The sequence below is a fragment of the Oryctolagus cuniculus genome, chromosome 7 (genome assembly GCF_964237555.1).
Source record: "Oryctolagus cuniculus chromosome 7, mOryCun1.1, whole genome shotgun sequence".
Taxonomy (NCBI): domain Eukaryota; kingdom Metazoa; phylum Chordata; class Mammalia; order Lagomorpha; family Leporidae; genus Oryctolagus; species Oryctolagus cuniculus.
In genome coordinates, this window is record NC_091438.1 from 82,199,007 (window position 1) to 82,219,472 (window position 20,466).

The following is a 20,466-nucleotide window of genomic DNA, read 5'->3' on the forward strand; positions in this document are numbered from 1 at the left end:
TATAAAGTGATGGCTCAAGAAATTGAGCTCCTGTTAACCAGGAGCATTTAGGCAATGAATTAGTGGATGGGAGCTCTCTGTCTCTAAAATAGATTAAAATTTTAAAGGTTTTTATTCCTAGGCAAACTATTCTTTTTGTTCTACCTCTGAAATACTGCTTAAAATTTGGTTGTTGGAGCCTTATTTTCTTTTTAATAAATTCTTTTCCAATATAAGTAACTTTTCTTTTAAGTTCTATAGCAATGATATGCATTTTTTAGATCATTTACTGTAAGTAATCAGAGGATGTCAGTCTTCCTATTGAAAGCCCTTGAACTGTCTTCCAACTCATAATCTATAGAGTCCCTAGTAATTTGGCATCTACTTGCCTCTGTTGTTCTACTCATACTACTCTTCTCTGTTTCCTGTTTTCCTTCTTGTAACATATCAAGGTCTCTCCCATCTCAAGAGAGTTATTTGTTTTCTCTGCTGGGAACACTCACCAGAATCTTAGCCAGTCTCCAACTTTGCACCCATCAGGGCTGAGGTCAAGGGTAGCCTCCTCAAGAGACTTGCTCTAATCACCCTATCTCAAATAATCAATCCTCTACTTCCTCCCATTATACCATCTTATTTCCTTCACTTTATATATACAGATTAAAAAAAAAAACTTATTTACTATTTATCTTCCCTTTGTAGAATATAAATTCTGTAAGTATAGGAATTCTGACTATCCTGATCAATTATTACCAACACCTAGAACGGCACTTGGTACAGAAAATAAGATCAGCGATTGTTAAGTCTATGAGTTTCATTTCAGCACTGGGTAGTACTATGTCTATAAACCTAGAACCCAGTAAAATGATAGGCACATATAAACTGCTTAATAAATATTTGCAGAATGATATATTTTTACAAGATTTATTTTTAGCTATTTCTTTGAAAGGCAGAGTGACAGAGAGAAAGGGGGAGGGACAGAAATAGATTTTCCACCTGCTGGTTCACTCATCAAATGGTCACAACAGCTGGAACTGGGCCAGGCCAAAGCCAGGAGCCAGGAACTATCCAGGTCTTCCATGTGGATGGCAGGGGCCCAACCACTTGGGCCATCATCCGCCACCTTCCCAGGCACACTAGCAGGTAGCTGGATCAGAAGTAGAGCAGCTGAGACTTGAGCTGGCATTCTGATATAGGATTCTGGCATTGCAGGTGGTGGCTTAACCCACTGTGCCACACACTGGCCCTGAATAGATGGATCTTACTCACTAGGATGGTGTCACTATGAAGTCTAATCAGATGACCTCCAAATCTACTTATGCAGCCTCAACCTCCAGTTCCTTATCTTTAACTGCTGAAAAACTATTTAAATAGAAGCTATCCCTTTCTAAGATATTTTCCAACTTCTGTGGTATTATTAATTTTGTCACTTATAGCCAAATTCCTTCCTTTGGATGCATACCTAATTAGTTATTAAGTCATACTGAGTTTCCTTCATTTCCCACATATATCTTTGCTGTTACATTTTACTTCAAGCTCTTATCACCTTATAGTTGTACTATTAGAACAGCTTTATACCAATTTACATGCCTTTAGGCTCTTGTCCCTCAAATTTACCCCTCATAAAACTCTTAACTAACTCTTCTGATATGTGTCTCCCATCCTCACTACCAACAAGTGACTTCAGCCTAGCAAAGTCCTCAATATCTTTTAAATGGAAAGTATTAAAATAAAAGTATGTCTGGGAAGTGAAATGGTAGACTCATACAGTTGGTTTTGATGTAATGATAAAAAGTCTGCAACTAATTAAGTACCTACTGAAAAGCCAATAAAGTATAAGTTCCTTGAAGGAACCTGAGAGATCTTGTTTATATTGTTCCTTGCTAATCTATCACTTGGAAGTACCTAGTATAGAGTAGGTATCAATGAGTATTTGTTAAATAATAAAAGAATGGTTTCAATGAATAAATAAATGATCCTAAATCTGAAAATGAATACCTGTGGGGAAGTAGTATTCTCTGAAGATCAGTTTGGTACTTAGTCACAGAGATTAGTTCGTAGATTATGTTAATCAAGTTTCTATCACAATTCTAAGATTTTTACATGGACTTCATCCTCACCTATCTCAATGAAGTAGACAGCATTAAAGACAATAAAACTGGAATACATGAAAGGCTAAGGACTTTAAGTACATACATTTTTATGTGTCAGAGAGTATCTGAATCAACAAGAAAAACAATAAGGGCCTGACCATGGATGCAGACTGTGAAGAAAAAGATAAACTGGAAAAGTATTTTAAATAGCTCATTTGAAATTCAGTTTCTAAGATAACCTTCAAATGGTGAGTTAGAAGAATCACGTTAGTTAGAGACTATGTATTATTAAGATAGAAAAAAACACCTTAAATTTGATCTGGCTTCTGACTTTTCAAGTTAATATAAACTATACATTTTCAAAATACTGTACAAATGCAGCAATCTGATACTCACCTGTATCTTAAGTAGGTTCATAATAAGTCATCAGATGAAAAATGTCAAAAATACCTAGGTTGTTCTTTTCTTCTTAAGAATAAAACTCCTTAAAATGTTCTAAGAAATAAAACTTATATTCAAAATAATTTATAAGTAAAATGAAAATTCAAGTAAAATGTTCTTCTTACCCTGTCTAGTTCCAGTGTAAACTTCTGGTCCCATGACTGATTGGAAATGGGTTTCCAGCTAGTTTGACCAACCACAGTATTGTCTAGCTTCAACACAGCACAGACATCATCTGTAATTAAAATTTATTAATTTGCTTTAAAAACTTTAAATCTTTAAAAGTGAAGTACCACTGTATAATAGCAATAAAAGTCTTTAGGACCCTTTGAAAATAAGATTTTTCATTATAAATACTGAAGCTTTTGCATGTTAAGTGACTTGTTTTACATATACCTGCATTCCCACTCTATCTTCCCAAATCATTCTTTGCGTTTCATAAAAATACAACTAGTATATGGTTTGTTTACATTAAAATATTTGAAAAGAGCAACAGATGACCACACTCTATGTATGTATATTAATATTAATCATCCTGTTTTCTCTCTCTTAATTTGGTATTTATAGAGCCTGTTGCCTTAAATTTTTTTTTTTATTTTCATGTTCTTCCTTAAGTGCCTCTCTGTATTCAGGAAAGCCCTTTGTACTCTATCACAGGTTTGCTTGAGCCTCCATCCCTTGCTCACCAGTTATATAGTTACATATAGCTTCAGAATATCTCCAAAGTGCTTCTAAACCTCTTATATTTTACTCTCTCCCTCTCCTCTTTACCCCCAATAAAGTTGACTACTAGGCTATTATCTCAGTAAATATATCTGATCTAATAGTTAGTATCAACATTTCAATGTGAGTTTAGTAGTGTTGCTGAAGCATTAAAGAACCAAGATGTGATCCTGTTTAAGAAAGACACATCTCATAATCGTTGCACAGCTTCACCTTGGCACAAAAATGTATCTGTACATGTTTGTGAATGCATCTGTATGTGTGTGTGTGCATTTACTCCATTCTTCCAAGTAATTTGTTATTTATCAGTTTATTTCCAATAAAGTAAAATTTGTTGCCATGTTGTTTCCTATTATTATAGGATTTAATGTTCTTTATTTACAATTTAAAAAAAACAATTATTGATTAATGTGAAAGGCAGAGAGGGACAAGAGAGCTAGAAAGTGAGCTTCAATCTATTGGTCTATTCCCCCAAATGCTTGCAATGGTCGGGGTAAGCCAGGAACCCAATTACTCAAGCTATCACTGGTGCCTCCTAGGGAGCAGGAAGCTGGGTTGAAAGGCTAGAGCTGGGTATGAAACACAGTGTCTTTACCACAGGGTCAAAGGTTTGCCCAGCAAAGAAGTCTGTAGAGGTCTGCATTGGCCAGGGTGTGGAAACTAAGGATTCTGCCACTAAACCACCAATGCCTCATTAATATTTTAAAATTACATTATAAAAATTATAAAGGGTTTTGTCCAACTTGTACGCTTCCCATTCTTTTGTTTCCCCATCACCATGTCCCTTGTATAGTCCCTTTAATTTCTTATATGATTAAAAAAAAAAAGTCTGATTACTGAACTGGACAAGTCATCAGTTTTTAGGAGATTTCGACTACTTCCGCTTTTACTTTTACTCGTTCTGCTCATGAAAGATGATCTGGTTTCACTTGGACTCCAACCAGGTAGAGCAACCGATGTTGCTTTTGATCGTCCAGGGACGTTCTCTAGGATATCTTGGCAGCCCATAAGACGAACTTCCAAGGTACCTGGTGGCATAAATATCAGATAAGAACATTAATTCTTACTATACAAAACTGTATCTCTGTTGACTTACTAAAATACAAAACTCTTCTCTCAGAGAATCTATGAGGTAACTATTATCTTTCCTGTTTTAATTAGAGAAACTACTGAAAACTTAAGACAACTATAAGAAATTTTATAGTAAAGAACAGTACCTCCCAAAGTGTTGTATTACATAAAACAAGTTACATATACTTTTTATCTAAATATTCATTTCTGAAATACCTAGAAAAATATAGAAATATATGTATAGAAAATGTGAAGGGGAAATACAAAGCTAAGTAAAATATCTATAAAAATAACACATAGGAATAAGAAAGGAGGACATCTGACTACGTGAATAAGTATGTTTTCTAAATTATGTAATTAATATAAGAAAGGACTCTGCAGATGTTTTGCATAAATAAATGGATTTTAGTTCTACTTAAAACATAAAAATTACATTTTTTTCCCATTATGATGGTTTAGTCACACAATTCGGAGTGGTAATTATCTAAGTATAAAATAACACAATTTTATTACACAAATACTACATCCAGGTATTAAAAATGAAAATGAAGAGCTGTGGAGTTAGGTCATTATTTGTTCTATACAATAAAATTAAAACTTCACTATTAAAATTTTAGATGTTGCACATAGCATAGCATTGTAGAGAAATATTTCCTGGTAAAAGTTATCACATTAAATTCAAACAAGTAAAACTTAATTTTGTTTAAAATTTTTCATTAATTAACAGTAACTAAAGGGCTTACACTTCTAACCATGAAGTAGTAATAAAACTTCCCAATTCAAATAATTAAAAAAACAAAAAAAAAAGAAAAAAACTTTTACAGACACTGGACATCAGGCAACGAACAATAATTCCTTGAAGATGGGAACAAATGAGATGAACCTTAAAACTGCTCCAGTTTACTGTCTTAATACCCAAGACAGAAGGGGAACTCAGGTGGAACCAGGTTGAAGAGACAGAAATGAGAGTATGAGGAGACCACGGTAGCTAGAGTTCACAGGGCAGAGTGAAAGAAAGGAGAGAGCTATCCAGAGAAAACTCCTGATTTAGAGGGTCCCACACAATATATTCAACAAAGTACTAATCAGCACCTGCTTGTGAAGAAAATACCTGAGGCAGGGGAAAGAGCCACCTGAAAAAGATTAGAAAGAACAATACTCAGTGCACACAGGTAGGAATGGTGTCTGTTCCCACCAAGTAGGCTTGAAAATTCACAGGGCATTGGTGGGAATACCCAGTAGAACCTTGACCTAGAAATAGAGAATTACTCCCTGAGTAAATGATGCAATTGTCCCGCATTAAAAAAAAAAAAATTCCAAAAAGATCAGATTGTTTCTAAGTAACTGTATTTTGGGGCTGGCACTGTGGCATAGTAGGTTATGCAGGCTGCAATGGCCGGCATCCCATCCCCACCAGTTCCTGTGCCAGCTGCTCCACTTCCGGTCCAGCTCCCTGCTCATGGCCTGGAAAAAGCAGCAAAGGTTGGCCTAAGTGTTTGGCCCCTGCCACCCATATGGAAAACGTGGAGGAATTCAGCCTGCCACAATCTTGGCTATTGCGGCCATCTGGGGAGTGAACCAGTGGACAGAAGATCTCTGTGACTCTGACTTTCAAATAAATAAATAAAAGCAAGCAAACAAAAAACATCTAGTACTCAATAAGGTAAAATGTACAACATTTAACATTCAACCCAAGATTACCAGGTTTATTTCTTTTATATTGCTGCAATACAAATTACCACAAAGGTAGAGGCTGAACTAACATTAATGTCAGAATTATCATACAAGGACATTAAAATGATTATTATTATTATTATTCACCTATTCAAAATTATATATTCCACCTACTCAAAAGTTAATTAGAAGAAATAAAAAAGATTCAAATCAAATTTCTAGAGATAAAGAGAACAATTACTAAAATTTAAAAATATACAGCAGATGGAACTGGTGACAGTTTAAACATTAAAAACGAAAAAGTTAATAAACTTGAAAAAATAGGTTTAAAAAATGAACATTGCATACATGAACAGTTTAACTTCAAGTGGACTATTGTATGTACAATTGAAGTTTCTGACAAAGAGCAGAGTAGGGGACAAAAGATAAATTTGAATAATGGCTTGAAATTCTTCAAATTTGATTAAAACAATAAATTCAGTAAATATTCAAGAGGTTCAATGATCACCAAACAGAAATAAACCATTCAAAAGTCCAATTTCTCAAAATAAGTGATAAACAGAAAATGCTAAAATCAGCAAAAGAGAAACCAAGTTAACATACAGAGGCACAAAGATTAGGATGGCAGCAGATTTCTCATCAGAAAATAGGAAAGCAAGACTCTCCACTTTAAAAATGTGTACTCATTGTACATCAACTGTCCATCAATGAAACTGCTCTAAAAACTGGATATGAAGATAGGCACAACCATACACATTTACTGTAAAATCATAAAACTGTATACTTAAATGGTTTAATTCTATGGTAAGTAAATTATGCCTCAACATAGCTGTTAAAGGTAATGGGGTGGGGGCCGGCACCGCGGCTCACTAGGCTAATCCTCCGCCTAGCGGCGCCGGCACACCGGGTTCTAGTCCCGGTCAGGGTGCCGGATTCTGTCCCGGTTGCACCTCTTCCAGGCCAGCCCTCTGCTGTGGCCAGGGAGTGCAGTGGAGGATGGCCCAGGTGCTTGGGCCCTGCACCCCATGGGAGACCAGGAAAAGCACCTGGCTCCTGGCTCCTGCCATCGGATCAGTGCGGTGCGTCGGCCGCAGCGCGCCGGCCGCGGCGGCCATTGGAGGGTGAACCAACGGCAAAGGAAGACCTTTCTCTCTGTCTCTCTCTCACTGTCCACTCTGCCTGTCAAAAAAAAAAAAAAAAAGAAAAAAAAAAGAAAAAAAGAAAGGTAATGCAGTGGAGCTTCAATATTCATATTATGTTTCCTTAGGCTGTGGAAATCCTACTGCAAAGTAGTAAGACAGATTAAGTACAGTAGATGGTACTTTCATTTTAATTCAAAAGAAACAACATGTTGTGTTTGTACTTTATTTGCTTTTTTTGTTGTTGTTAAAATGGCAAACCTAGCTGAATTCCACTGTAAATGCTCAGTGTAAAAGCCATCCAGGGGAAACTGAACCCATCTGGCTACTATTTTCCAACCATGGTAGCTTATTAAATATTTTAGTAATGTCAGTATTTCAGGACATGTCAATGCTCCACACCTGTTTTCATTTAGGGAAAAATAATCTTGAGGGAGTTAAGATCTTTATTAAATACATATAAGTTTCTTTCTTTTATAAGGTGACACAATTGCAAGGGTATATAACCATATTAGAAATAGCTTCAAATTACATTCTTTATAACTCACAACATGAAAATTTTAAAACAAGCAAATCCAACAGGTAAATATTTGTGTTCATAAGCAGTAACTATTAGAACAAGTAAATGCTTTTTATTTTCTCTCAATTCTCTTATAAAAGTGTTTTTATATCTTATTTATTAATATTACTAAGTATTTCATTTTGGTACAATTGAATAACAAGCTTTCAATTGTGAGGAAATTTCCTGTTTTAAAAACTGTTAAATTTCTCAAAATATGAAGCAAAAAACTTCAATTATACTTCCATCAAAATAGCAATATATTTAAAAATTTCAGTATTTTACTCAATATCTCCACATTATACATGAAGAGAAACCACATATAAAAGCACGTGGTGACCATGCTCTTACTATTTGTTCATGTTCATCTTTCATCATGTCTAACCCTTTATTAATGTCACTATTTCTTTTCCTATTTACTCTATATTTAATCTATAGTCTACTAGCTATTTAAATAAATTTTCTTTTAAAAAAATCAACATGTCCAAAGAATTTCAAAATTTTTTTAGATTGATAATTTATATCACTTTGTGTGAACTGCAATAAGAAAAGGAAGAATAGCAAGAAATTACTGAAAAAGATTAAAGTTCTAATTAGGGGCTAGAAGAGATTTGAATTGAAGAGGAAAAAAATTTCTAGTCATATCAGCAGGGTTCCTATAATACAGCTTTATTGCTCTTTCAGAAATACTGTTAACTTCCAAATTTTTATTTCTTTATTTTTTATTTATTTGAAAGGGAGGGAGGGAGAGAGGGAAAGAGAGATAGCAATAGAGAGAGGTATATTCTCTCTACTGGTTCATTCCCCAAATGGCCACAACAACTGGGGCTGGGTCAATCTGAAGCAAGTAGCCTAGAATTAAGTCCAGATCGCCTATGTGGGTGGCAGGAACTCATTGAGCCTTGCCTCCCAGGGTGTGCATCAGCAGGAAGCCAGATCAGAAGCAGAGTAGTGACACAAACCCAAGTACTCCAATGGGATGAGGATGTCTTAACACAATATTTCACCCTCCAAATATCTGAAACCATGTTTTAACTAATGAATCATTCAGAAACTATTGAGTATTAAAATGTGTTCAACTGTGAGCCAAAAGATGGTGAAACTTAAATGGAAGTACAGCCCCTAATTATCAAATACTATTACTGAAGTATTTGTTGAATGTGTAAAATGCCCTATGCAAGGGGGAGAATTACAAGCATGAGGGTATTACAAAAGTTTGTGGGAAAATGGGCTAAGTTCATTTTGACACAAACAAATACACAAAAATTCCTCTAAATCAATGCATACTTTTTCATGATATGCATTTCCATCATTTTAAAAAAATATTTAATTTATTTGAAAGACACAGTTACAGAGAGAGGTAGACACAGAGAGAGAGAGAGAGAGAGAGAGAGGTCCGCCATTTGCTGGTTCACTCCTCAGATGGCTGCAACAGCCGGAGCTGTGCCAATCTGAAGCCAGGAGCCTCCTCCGGGTCTTCCACACGGGTGCAGGGGCCCAAGGACTTGGGCCATCCTCCACTTCCTTCCCAGACCACAGCAGAGAGCTGGATCAAAAGAGGAGCAGCCAGGACTAGAACCAGTGCCCACATGGGATGCCAGCGCCTCAGGCCAGGGTGTTAACTCACTTTGCCACAACGCCTGCCCCATCCAATAATTTTTTAAAAGAGCCCTCATAGACAATTGACAAGGTCTTTTTTTCTTTACAGGCATATATTCCAGTTCTGATTAAAACACACACAAACACACACACACACAAACACACACATACATTCAATAAGAATAAAGCAAAGACATTTAAGCAGAGTAGGGTAAGCACTGTGAACAAATCAGTTTGTGATAGGTTTCATGGCAGGAGTTGTACAAGATATGACTAGAAACATAGATAGGTATCATAGTGTGTAGGGTGAACATCAGAGACTCCAAGTTTTCTCAGTTTTAATGTTTTAAAAATGTTTTCACAGGCCAGCAATGTGGCTAGTGGGTTGCCCATCATTTGCTGACACCGGCACCCCATATTAGAATGCTGGTTTGAGTCCTGGCTGTGGCTATTTGTGGGGTGAACCAGCAGATGGAGGATGGAGGATCTCTCTCACTCTATCTTTCAAATAAATACACAAATAAATCTTTTTTTAAAAAAATATTTTTTTAAAAAAAGATTTATTTATATTTATTTTTTTAAAAAAAGATTTATTTATTTATTTATTTGAAAGTCAGAGTTACACAGAGAAAGGAGAGGCAGAGAGAGAGAGAGAGAGAGAGAGAGAGAGAGATCTTCTATCCGATGGTTCACTCCCCAGTTGGCCTCAACGGCCAGAGCTGCACTGATCCGAAGTCAGGAGCCAGGAGCCAGGAGCCAGGAGCTCCTTCCAGGTTTCCCATGCAGGTGCAGGGTCCTAAGGACTTGGGCCGTCTTCTACTGCTTTCCCAGGCCACAGCAGAGAGCTGGATGGGAAGAGGGGCAGCCGAGACTAGAATCGGCACCCATATGGGATGCCAGCGCTTCAGGCCAGGGCGTAACCTGCTGTGTCACAGCACCAGACCCATAAATAAGTCTTTAAAAGTAAGTTTGTAGAGCTGGTGTGGTTGCCTAATAGGTAAAGTCGCCACCTGTGATGCCAGCATCCCATATGGGCACTGGTTCGTGTCCCAGCTGCTCTATTTCTGACCCAGCTTCTGCTAATTGGTCTGGGAAACACAGCAGATGATAGCCCAAGTGTTTAGGCCCCTAACACACAAGTGGGAGGTCTGGCTTCAGCCCGGCTCAGCCCTGGCTGTTGTGTCCATCTGGGGAATGAACCACTGGATGGATAATCTCTAAGTCTCAGTTTCAAATAAATAAATCAATCTTTTTTTTAAAAAAAGTTTGTGGAAATGGAATGAAAAGATAAACTTACTTTAAAAAATAAATTTTAAAAATGTTTTCATTGTACCTCTAGGACAAAAGATGTATCTAGCAGTTCTGTTTAATAGGTCCAAATACAGAGAATCTTGTATCTTCACAAAATAATACCTACTTGAAAAAATAACATATATAACTGAAAAAAAAAACCCATATTTTTATCTCAGTCTTAAATAAGCAAAATTACTTCCTAATGGGATGCAGTGTGCTTATGGGGGACCATACAACATCTCAGATTTTTTTTTTAAAGATTCATTTATTTACTTGAGAGGCAGAGTTACAGACAGAGAGAGGGAGACAGAGAGAGAAGTCTATTGATTCACTCCCCAGATTGCCACAATGGTTGCTGCTGAGCCAATCTGAAGCCAGGAGCCAGAAACTCCTTCTGGGTCTCCCACACAGGTGCAGGGGGCCAAGTACTTGGGACATCTTCAACTGCTTTCATAGGCCATAGTGAGTGAACCAGTGAGCAGCTGGGACTTGGACCAGGACCACAGGCAGATGCTTAACCTACTCTGCCACAGCACAGGCCCCCAACATCTCAGATTTTGGAATCAGTTTGAAAACTGCCATCTTGGTTTTCATATTTCATTAAAAAAATCATAGCAACCAAGAAAAATCCATCTTTACCAAGAGAGGACATCACTGAAAGGAAAGTAGCTACACCTAATATTGAAACTGCAATTACCATGAGCAAGTAGTTTGCCTGGAAACTGTACGAGGTGTAGCAATGTTGTGTTTTCCTCAAAAACTTAACATATCCTGTTGTACCCATGTGAATTCATTTTGACATACCAGGTTATCTCAGATTTAAGAGCTGAATTAGGAAAAATGCAGGTTTAGACAGAACTTAATTAGATAACAGTAAAATTTAACTGCAAACTTAATGTAAAATCTTGTCATAATATAAAACTCACTGAGGGGTGGGTTTTTGGTGTAGGGGCTAAATCACTCCCAGTCCATATGAAGTGCCTAGCTCTGCTCCTGATTCCAGCTTTCTGCTAGTGTACAGATTGGGAAGCAACAGATCCAGTTCTGGGCTCCAGGCTTTCATCCGGCCCAAACTCGGCTGTTGTGGGCATTTGGTGGATGATCTAATAGATGGTGCTTTCTATTTCTCTGTCTCTCTACCTCTCAAATAAAATAAACAAATAAAATTTTAAAACAACAACAAAAAAAACCCTGATAATCAAAACAACTGCAGTGTGGCAGTATGCTACACAAACCTGAGGAATACTTCAAAATATTCAGTAACATTTTTAAAGGTACAGTTCTTTTGATATACATATTGATAAGCAAACATGGATTTTGTAAAGTCCATGTAACAAAAGTCCTAATCACATGAGACACATCAGCCTTTGTAAGCAATCTCAGAAAAAATGGTAGAGTAGGAAACTCCAAAGTCAGTCTCTCCACAGAAACTCGGGAAAAAAAGGCAAAAATAGAATCAACTTGATCAAAACTCTGAGGGGCCAGGGTTGTGGTGTAGCAGGTAAAGCCACTGCCTGTGATGCCTGAATCCCATACGGGCACCAGTTCATGTCCTGGCAACTCCACTTGTGATCCAGCTCCCTGTGAATGGCCTAGGAAAACAGTGCAAGATGGCCCAAGTGCTTGGGTCCTTGCCACCCACATAGGAGACCCAGATGAAGCTCCTGGCTTTGGTGTGGTCCAGGCTCGGCCATTGTGGCCATTTAGGGAGTCAGTCAGTGATGGAAGATCTTTTTCTCTCTGTGTCTCTCCCTCTCTCTATGTAACTCTTTCAAATAAATAAATAAATATTAAAAAAAAAAAAAAGAAAGAACTCTGGAAAACAGCCAAAGGTTTACCATAACTAAGTGAATGCTTAATAAAAATTTAAAAAGGCAAATACAACTCAATAGAAGAGCTTAGTGGAATTTTCTTTACCTTTCTTTCATTGTACCCCCATCCCCCAGCGCCTACCCAGCTCTGTGGCAGTCTGCAGACTGCATTGCTAGTACAGGGTCCTGGTGCCAGAGCGAGCAGAGAAGACCTCACCTCATTCTCAAAGAACTATGTTTACTTGCTTTGACACGTCTCAAGATTCCCTAAAAGTTTGCAAAAAAGGGTTTGATTTATTTCATCAGACTATAGAATCTCCAAGTGTAGAGAAACAGCTAAGTGGAGGGCATTTGTCAAAACATTTAAGGATTTATTTAAAAGGCAGAGAGAGACAGAAAGAGAGAGAGAGAGAGAGAGAGAGAGAGAGAGAGAGAGAGAGAGAGACTTCTTTCAACTGCTGGTTTACTCTCCAAATTGCTATAATGGCCAGAACGGAGCGAAGCTGAAGCCAGGATCTGCGAACTCCATTCTTGCCTACCATATGGATGGCAGGAGTATAAGCACTTTGGCCATCATCTGCTGCCTTCCCAGGCATATTAGCAGGGAGCTGGCTTGGAAGCAGAGAAGCCAGGCCTCTGATACCGGATGCTGGCAACACATGTGGCAGCATAGCCTGCTATGCCACTATACTAGCCCTGGCCAAAAAATTTAAAAGCAAATGAAATGAAATGGCTAATGCTGTCTAGGGCAAAGGGTATCAGCTGTGGCAAATGAAAGACAAACCAAAGGCCCTAAAGGAAAAGCTAACAGGTGAAATGCTCTAGGGAATAGGGCTTTGTAATGCTTCTTTCTATTACTGAGAAACTAAAAGATTAAATGCAAGCAGGAGGCATTCTCAGCAGAGACCCAGAAGGCATGACACTGTCACCTCTGGCTGACTTTTAAGCTCTGCACTAGTAAAGGCAGGGATATAAACTGTTTGGGTGACTGTTGAAAGTCTGAACAACATACCCACACAAAGACCTGGCACTTCTCCCCCTCCCCACTTTGGGGATCACAGATGACAAAGCAGTCTTTACAAAATATATCATAAAAGTGACTAAATGGGGGCCAGCATTGTGTGTAACAGGTTAAGCCAACACCTGCACCACCAGCATCCCAGTGGTGGTGGGGTGCCAGTTTAAATCCCAGCAGCTATACATATCATCCAACTCCCTGCTAATGGCCTAGGTGAGGCAGCAGCAGATGTCCCAAGTGCTTGGGATCCTGCACACACATGGGAACCCCGGATGAAACTCCTGGATCCTGGCTTTTGACTAGCTCAGCCCTGGCTGTTGTGGCCAACTGGGGAGTAAACCAGCAAAATGAAGATCTCTCTCTATGTATCTCTTTCACTCTGTAACTCTCCCTTTCAAATGCATAAAATCTTAACAAAAAAAAGTGACTAAATAAATGTTACTCAATATATAGCAGCAATAAGATATCCTAGAGAAAAGGAGTATTTGTTTGGTTTATGGGGTTAAGTATTTTAAAGAAGGGAAGTAGTAGCTGAATGATAGAGGAAGCACAGAAACAAGAAAATATGAAAGGTTCACAGGAAAAACAAAATGAAAACGGTCTCTGAGGAAACCAATACAGTAGACCTACTAGATAAAGATTTTATATCAACTGTCTTAAGTACACTCAAAGATGTAAAAGAACAGAGATCTTAGAAAAACAAGAATGGTGTCTCAATAAATAGGTAATACTAAAAAGGAAACAGAAATTATGAAAAAGAGAAAGAGGAGGCCAGTGCTGTGGCACAGAGGGTTAAGCCCCTGCCTGCGGCACTGGCATCCCATTTGGGCACAGGTTCTAGTCCCAGCTGTTCCACTTCTGATCCACCTCCGTGAAGGTGCTTGGGCCCCTACACTCACATGGGAGACCTGGAAGAAGGTCCTAGCTCCTGGCTTCAGATCGGTCCGGCTCTGGCCGTTGTGGCCATTTGGGGAGTGAATACCTCTCTTTCTCTGTCTCTCCCTCTTCTTTGTCTAACTCTGCCTCTCAAATAAATAAATTTTTTTTTTTTAAAAAGAACAAACAGAAATCCTAGAGCTGAAAAGTACAGTAACTTAAATGCCTATGTTCACTAGAGGGGTTCAACAATAGATGAGTATCAACAGGGAAAAAAAAATCAGTGAACTTGAAGGTAGGTCTATTGAAATTATCCAGTATTAGGAACAGAATGCAAATTAAGAATGAAGAAAAGTGAACAGACCTGAAGAAAAAGGCAAGATACAATATATCACACAAATATATGCACAATGGAAGTCTCAGAAGAGAGAGGAGAAAAGAGAAAAGGTAAAAGGAATATCTGAGGAAATGATGGCTAAAAATTTCCCAAACATTGCTTTAAGATAAAACCCTATACATTAAAAAGTTCAAGAAATCTAAATAAAATAAGCCCAATGAGATCTACCCTAAGATAGATTATAATCAACCTGTAAAAAGCCAAAGACAGAGAATCTTGAAAGCATTGAAAGAAATAACTCGGCTGGCACCCTGGGTTCTAGTCCCAGTCGGGGCGCTGAATTCTGTCCCGGTTGCTCCTTTTCTAGTCCAGCTCTCTGCTGTGGCTTGGGAGGGCAGTGGAGGATGGCCCAAGTCTTTGGGCCCTGCATGCATATGGGAGACCAGGAGGAAGTATCTGGCTCCTGGCTTCGGATTGGCCCAGTGCGCCGGCTGTAGCAGCCATTTGGGGGGTGAACCAATGGAAAAGGAAGACCTTTCTCTCTGTCTCTCTCACTGTCTAACTCTGCCTGTCCAAAAAAAAAAAAAAAAAAAAGAAAGAACTCATCACTTACACTTACAAAGGATCATCAATAAGATTATCAATAAGATGAATTCTCATCTGAAAGCAGAAAGTCTGAGAAGAAATGCTATGAAGACTTCAAGTATGGAAAGAAAAAAAATCACTCAAAAATTAAGGAAAAAATAGATTCCCAGATAAATAGAAGTTAAGGGAATGCATCACCAAGATACCTGCTCAGAAAACATACTAAAGGAAACCATTCAGACTGAAATGAAAAGATAGCAGAGCCAGCGCCATGGCTCACTAGGCTAATCCTCCGCCTTGCGGCACCGGCACACCGGGTTCTAGTCCCGGTCAGGGCGCCGGATTCTGTCCCGGTTGCCCCTCTTCCAGGCCAGCTCTCTGCCGTGGCCCGGGAGTGCAGTGGAGGATGGCCCAGGTGCTTGGGCCCTGCACCCCATGGAAGACCAGGATAAGCACCTGGCGGTGCGCCGGCCGCAGCGCACCAGCGGCGGCGGCCATTGGAGGGTGAACCAACGGCAAAGGAAGACCTTTCTCTCTGTCTCTCTCTCTCACTGTCCACTCTGCCTGTTAAAAAACAAATAGCAGATAGTAACTTTAAAGAAAAAAAGAATATATAAGTTTTTAAAAAGCCAATATTAGCAAACTTTTTGGTTTGGAGCACTTCTTTTTGATTCCAATGTAACTTAAAAGACAAGTACATAAGGATATATTTATAATTTACTTTAATGGGAATATTAATTTATGACACATAATTTATGACACCAACAATACAAAGAGAGGAGGCACAGCTGAAAATACCCATTTTGTACACTACTGAAAATAAGCTATCATCAATTCAAATTGTATTGTCATAAATTTAGGATGTTAGTAAGTAACCCTGACGGTAACAACTAAGGAAATAATTTAAACTGGAATGGATGTTTAAATCAGCCTTATTCATGACTGCCAAAACTTGGAAACAACTAAGATGTCCTTTAGTCTGTGAATGTATACATAAACTGTGGCACATCCAGATAATGGAATATTATTCAATGCTAAAAGGAAATGAGCTAGCAAGCCCTGAGAAGAAATAGCAGGAACTTAAATTCATATTACTAAGTGAAAAAAACCTTTGAAAAGGCTACACGTTGTATGATTCCAACTATATGACATTCTGGAAAAGACAAAACTACAGAAATAGTGAAAACACTGGTGGTTCCAGGGGTTGGGAGATTAAGGAAAGGGAAGGATGAATAGGAAGAACAAATATTTTTAGGGTAATAAAACTATTCTGTATGATACAGCAATGGTGGATACATATCATTTTATATTTGTGAAAACCTACACAGTGTAGAACTCCAAAGGTAAGCCTCATGTGAAGTATGGACTTTGGGTGGTAATGATTTGTCAGTGTAGGTTCATTAATTATAAAAACTGTTATCACTCTGGTGTAGGATGTTGACAGTAGGTGAGGCTGTGTATATACGGAAAAAAGCAGTTTTTGAGGACTCTACTTTCCACTCAACTTTGCTGTAAATCTAAATTTGCTCTTTTAAAACAGTCTAGTAATTAATATCACATTCATACATAAAAGAAAATAAGGAGGGAATAAAAAATACACTAGAAAATTTAGAACACCATAGAGCAAAGTATTAGAAGAATTCATGAAAAAAAGACTGATTGTAGAAAACAAGTAGTAAAACGGCAAAAGTAAGCCCATCTGTTGTATAATAAAGAATCTGGCTGGTTTTTGAAGCTGATTTCTAGGAGGGGGCATCTAACCCCTTGGAATTTCCCTCAGTGACAGGTGTATCTTTGTTATTAATGATGCATTCTTCAGGCCACACCCAGTTTATGCTAATACGTTTATTCATGGCAGGATCCTAGACAATTTCAGAGTGGGGGTTTGCTATACCAGAGAGGCCAATCAATTCATTAGGGCCTTGGGACTTTGAGCTACATATCAGCCTGACGCCCTAAGCACCCAGGGAGGGGCTGAGACTGAAAACTGAATTCAACAACATGGCCAGCCAATGATTCACTCTATCATGTGTATATAACAAAGCCCCAATGAAAACCATTGATACTTAAAGCTCAAGGGAACTTCATGGCTGGCGACAGATATTGATTAATGTGTTGGGAGGGTGACTTAGTATCCTAAGGACAGAAAAAATTCATATTTAGGACCCTCCCAGATCTCATCTATATTTCTTTCTTTTGGCTGGTCCTAATTTGTAACCATAATAAAACTGCAATCACAAGTATAGTGCTTTCCTGAGCTCTGCTAGTTGTTCCAGCAAATTAGTGAGACTGAGGTAGAAGAAGGAATCCTGGAATTTGGAGACAGTTCCTCAGAAGTGCTAGTGGCCTGGGAAACTAGAGCTTTACCTCAAAACATCTTTGTGTTTGAGGTGAGGGCAGTCTTACGGAAGATCATGCTATAAACCTATGAACTTTAAGCTTACTTCCAGTAGTTGGCATCAGAATTATATTTTATCAGTTAATTATGTTAATTATAAGTGGATGAAGCTATTCAATTAAAAGGTAGAGACTGGCAGAATGGATTTAAAAACATGATCTCTTTAAGAGGCTCATTTAGGTCCCAAGACACTTACAGATTGAAAATGAAAAACAGAAAATGATATTCATTATAAATATAACCAGAAGAGGACAAGAGTGGCTATATGAATATCAGACAAAATAGACTTTAAATAAAAAACTGTTATAGGAAACAAAGAACAACATTAAACGAAGATATGAAAGTCAATCTACCAAGAAGATGTAACAACCATAGATTACCTAACAAAAGAGCCCAAAAATATATGAAACAAAAATTTACGTAACTGAAGGGATAAATATTAAGAGTTCCTCAGAAATAGCTTGAGATTTCACTGCCTCACTTTCGATTGTGAACCTACTAGGAAAACATAATTTAAAAAGGTGGGGGTTTGACATAAATGTTGGTGTGTCTGTAGAAAAACTAGAACCCTCATACATTGTTGTTAGGAATGTTAACATGACATAGCTGCTATGGAGGTCTGATAAATCTTCAAAAAATAGAGAGCTATCATATGAACTAGCAAGTAACTCCTAGGTATATACCCCCTTCCAAATAAAGTAAGAACCTACATACAAATGTTCATAGTAGCACTATTCACAATAGACAAAAGGTAGAAAGAATCAATAGGTCATGATGGATAACCAAATGTGGTACATACCCCAAAAATTGGTTATTCAGCCATAAAAAATAATGATATATTGATATATACTACAACACGAAAAAAGCTTTATAAACAGTAGCTAAGTGAAACAAGCCATATACAAAAGGCCATAAATTAAATAATTCCATTCATATAACATATGAAATATCTATACTGGAACAATATACAAGCAAAAGATCCATTATTGGTTGCCAGGGGGTGAGGGAAAGGGGGTGGGGAGCAACTGCTTGGTGACTATTGGTTTCCTTTGGGGTGATGAAAATGTTCCAGAACTGATAGTTGTGTTTGTTGTATAACATAGTACATACACTAAGTGCATCTGAATTATACATTGTTAAAGTGGTTAAGATAAACTTTGTTATATATATCTTACTACAATTTATAAAAAAATCTGTGCACACTTTTTTTATTCCTAATACTAAATAAGGACCACATGTAGACAAAATTGCACAAGAAAAAAGGAGCCAGGTGCTACATACCTGTTAATGCTGCTGGTTTGGACAGTGTACTATACTGGTTTTGTGTAGATATCATACTTTGACGTGGACTTAGTGTTGGTGATGCAACAAGTGAAAGCTCCTCAATAATAATACTGCTTTTGGGATGATTCTTGGGAAGTTCATTTAATCTTTGTTCTAATGAATACTTCAAAAGGTCCAACTTCTGACTTGACTCATTAAATCTTGCTTGAGCCTTGCAGAGGAGAAAAGACAATTGCTGTCATTTAAATAATCACATTATTTGAATAATGTATTTAAAAGCTTAAAATTTTTATATTAATTTACTTCTGAAAGTGCTTTTCTGTCAGTTACTTTTCCTGAGCCAAGTAATTTCATTACATTCTTTGCACCTTCTGCCACTGCAAACTCTATCCTAAAATGATGCCTTAATTCTTCCATCCGAAGTTCAAGAGGACTTATCACAGGTTTTGCTAGAAGAAAAAAAAAATTAAACCATTTATTTGACTTCCTAATAATAGTGATTAAAAAACATGAAAAACAAATGAATTAAAGTAATAATCTACAAATCAATAAACACTGAGTTAACAGTAGATATAACTGAAATTCAGAGTCTTCCATTTTAGCCATTATACATCTAAATTACAAATGTGAAAACAAAGATGTCAGAAGTGAAGACAGGGATATACTGTAACATTACACTGAAATGCTCTCTATATCTGTGGATTCCACATTTATGGATTCAATCAGCCACATAATGAAAATGTTTAGAAAAAAAAACTAAGTCTGTACTAAACATGTACAAACATTTTTCCTCGTCACTACTTCCTAAACAATATAGTTTAACAACTATTTTCATAGCATCTACACTGTATTAAGAATTATAATTATAGAGATGATGTAAAGTATGCAGGAGGATATGTTTAGGTCATATGCAAACAAGACATACATTGTTTTTTTTGGTTTCTTTTTGGCAGGCAGAGTGGACAGTGAGAGAGAGACAGAGAGAAAGGTCTTCCTTTGCCGTTGGTTCACTCTCCAATGGCCGCCGCGGATGTGGCCAGCGCACCGCGCTGATCTGAAGGCAGGAGCCAGGTGCTTCTCCTGGTCTCCCATGGGGTGCAGGGCCCAAGCACTTGGGCCATCCTCCACTGCACTCCCGGGCCACAGCAGAGAGCTGGCCTGGCAGAGGGGCAACGGGGACAGAATCCGTTGCCCCGACTGGGACTAGAACCCGGTGTGCCGGCGCCGCAAGGCGGAGGATTAGCTTAGTGAGCTGCGGCGCCAGCTCTGCTATCTTTTCATGAATTCTGAAAATAACTAGGGATGGCTGTAGTTTCTAGTCCTACTTTCAGCAATTAGCAGTATGGATTCCCTCTGGAATTTAAAACAAAACTAAAAAGAAAACAGAGCCAAATTCTTAAATAGTCCACAGCCTTTTAAAACTAGGTATTGATTATAAGTATTCATAGTCTAATTAAAGTGAAGAAATAAATTCTAGATTGATGTCATCTTTTTTAAAATTTTTTAATTTTTTAAATTTATTTATTTTTTGACAGGCAGAGTGGACAGTGAGAGAGAGAGAGAGAGAGAGAGAAAGAAAGGTCTTCCTT

At 37.8% G+C, this 20,466-nt stretch overlaps 1 protein-coding gene across 7 annotated transcripts in view; it reads right to left on the minus strand.

The window, feature by feature from the left end:
- The window catches only part of PKN2 (protein kinase N2), a 156,934-nt gene that overhangs the window by 43,191 nt on the left and 93,277 nt on the right, over positions 1-20,466 (minus strand). For 4 of the 7 annotated variants that reach the window (XM_051856287.2, XM_051856284.2, XM_070076950.1 and 1 more), the window contains exons 5-8: positions 19,181-19,326; positions 18,875-19,088; positions 4,076-4,261; positions 2,636-2,745 (exon numbers count right to left, since the gene is read on the minus strand). In XM_051856287.2, the coding sequence (XP_051712247.1) occupies positions 2,636-2,745; positions 4,076-4,261; positions 18,875-19,088; positions 19,181-19,326 (656 nt within the window). Of the gene's footprint in view, positions 1-2,635; positions 2,746-4,075; positions 4,262-18,874; positions 19,113-19,180; positions 19,327-20,466 lie in introns of all 7 variants that reach the window. The other 3 variants (XM_051856286.2, XM_051856283.2, XM_051856285.2) reach the window with 1 other exon arrangement.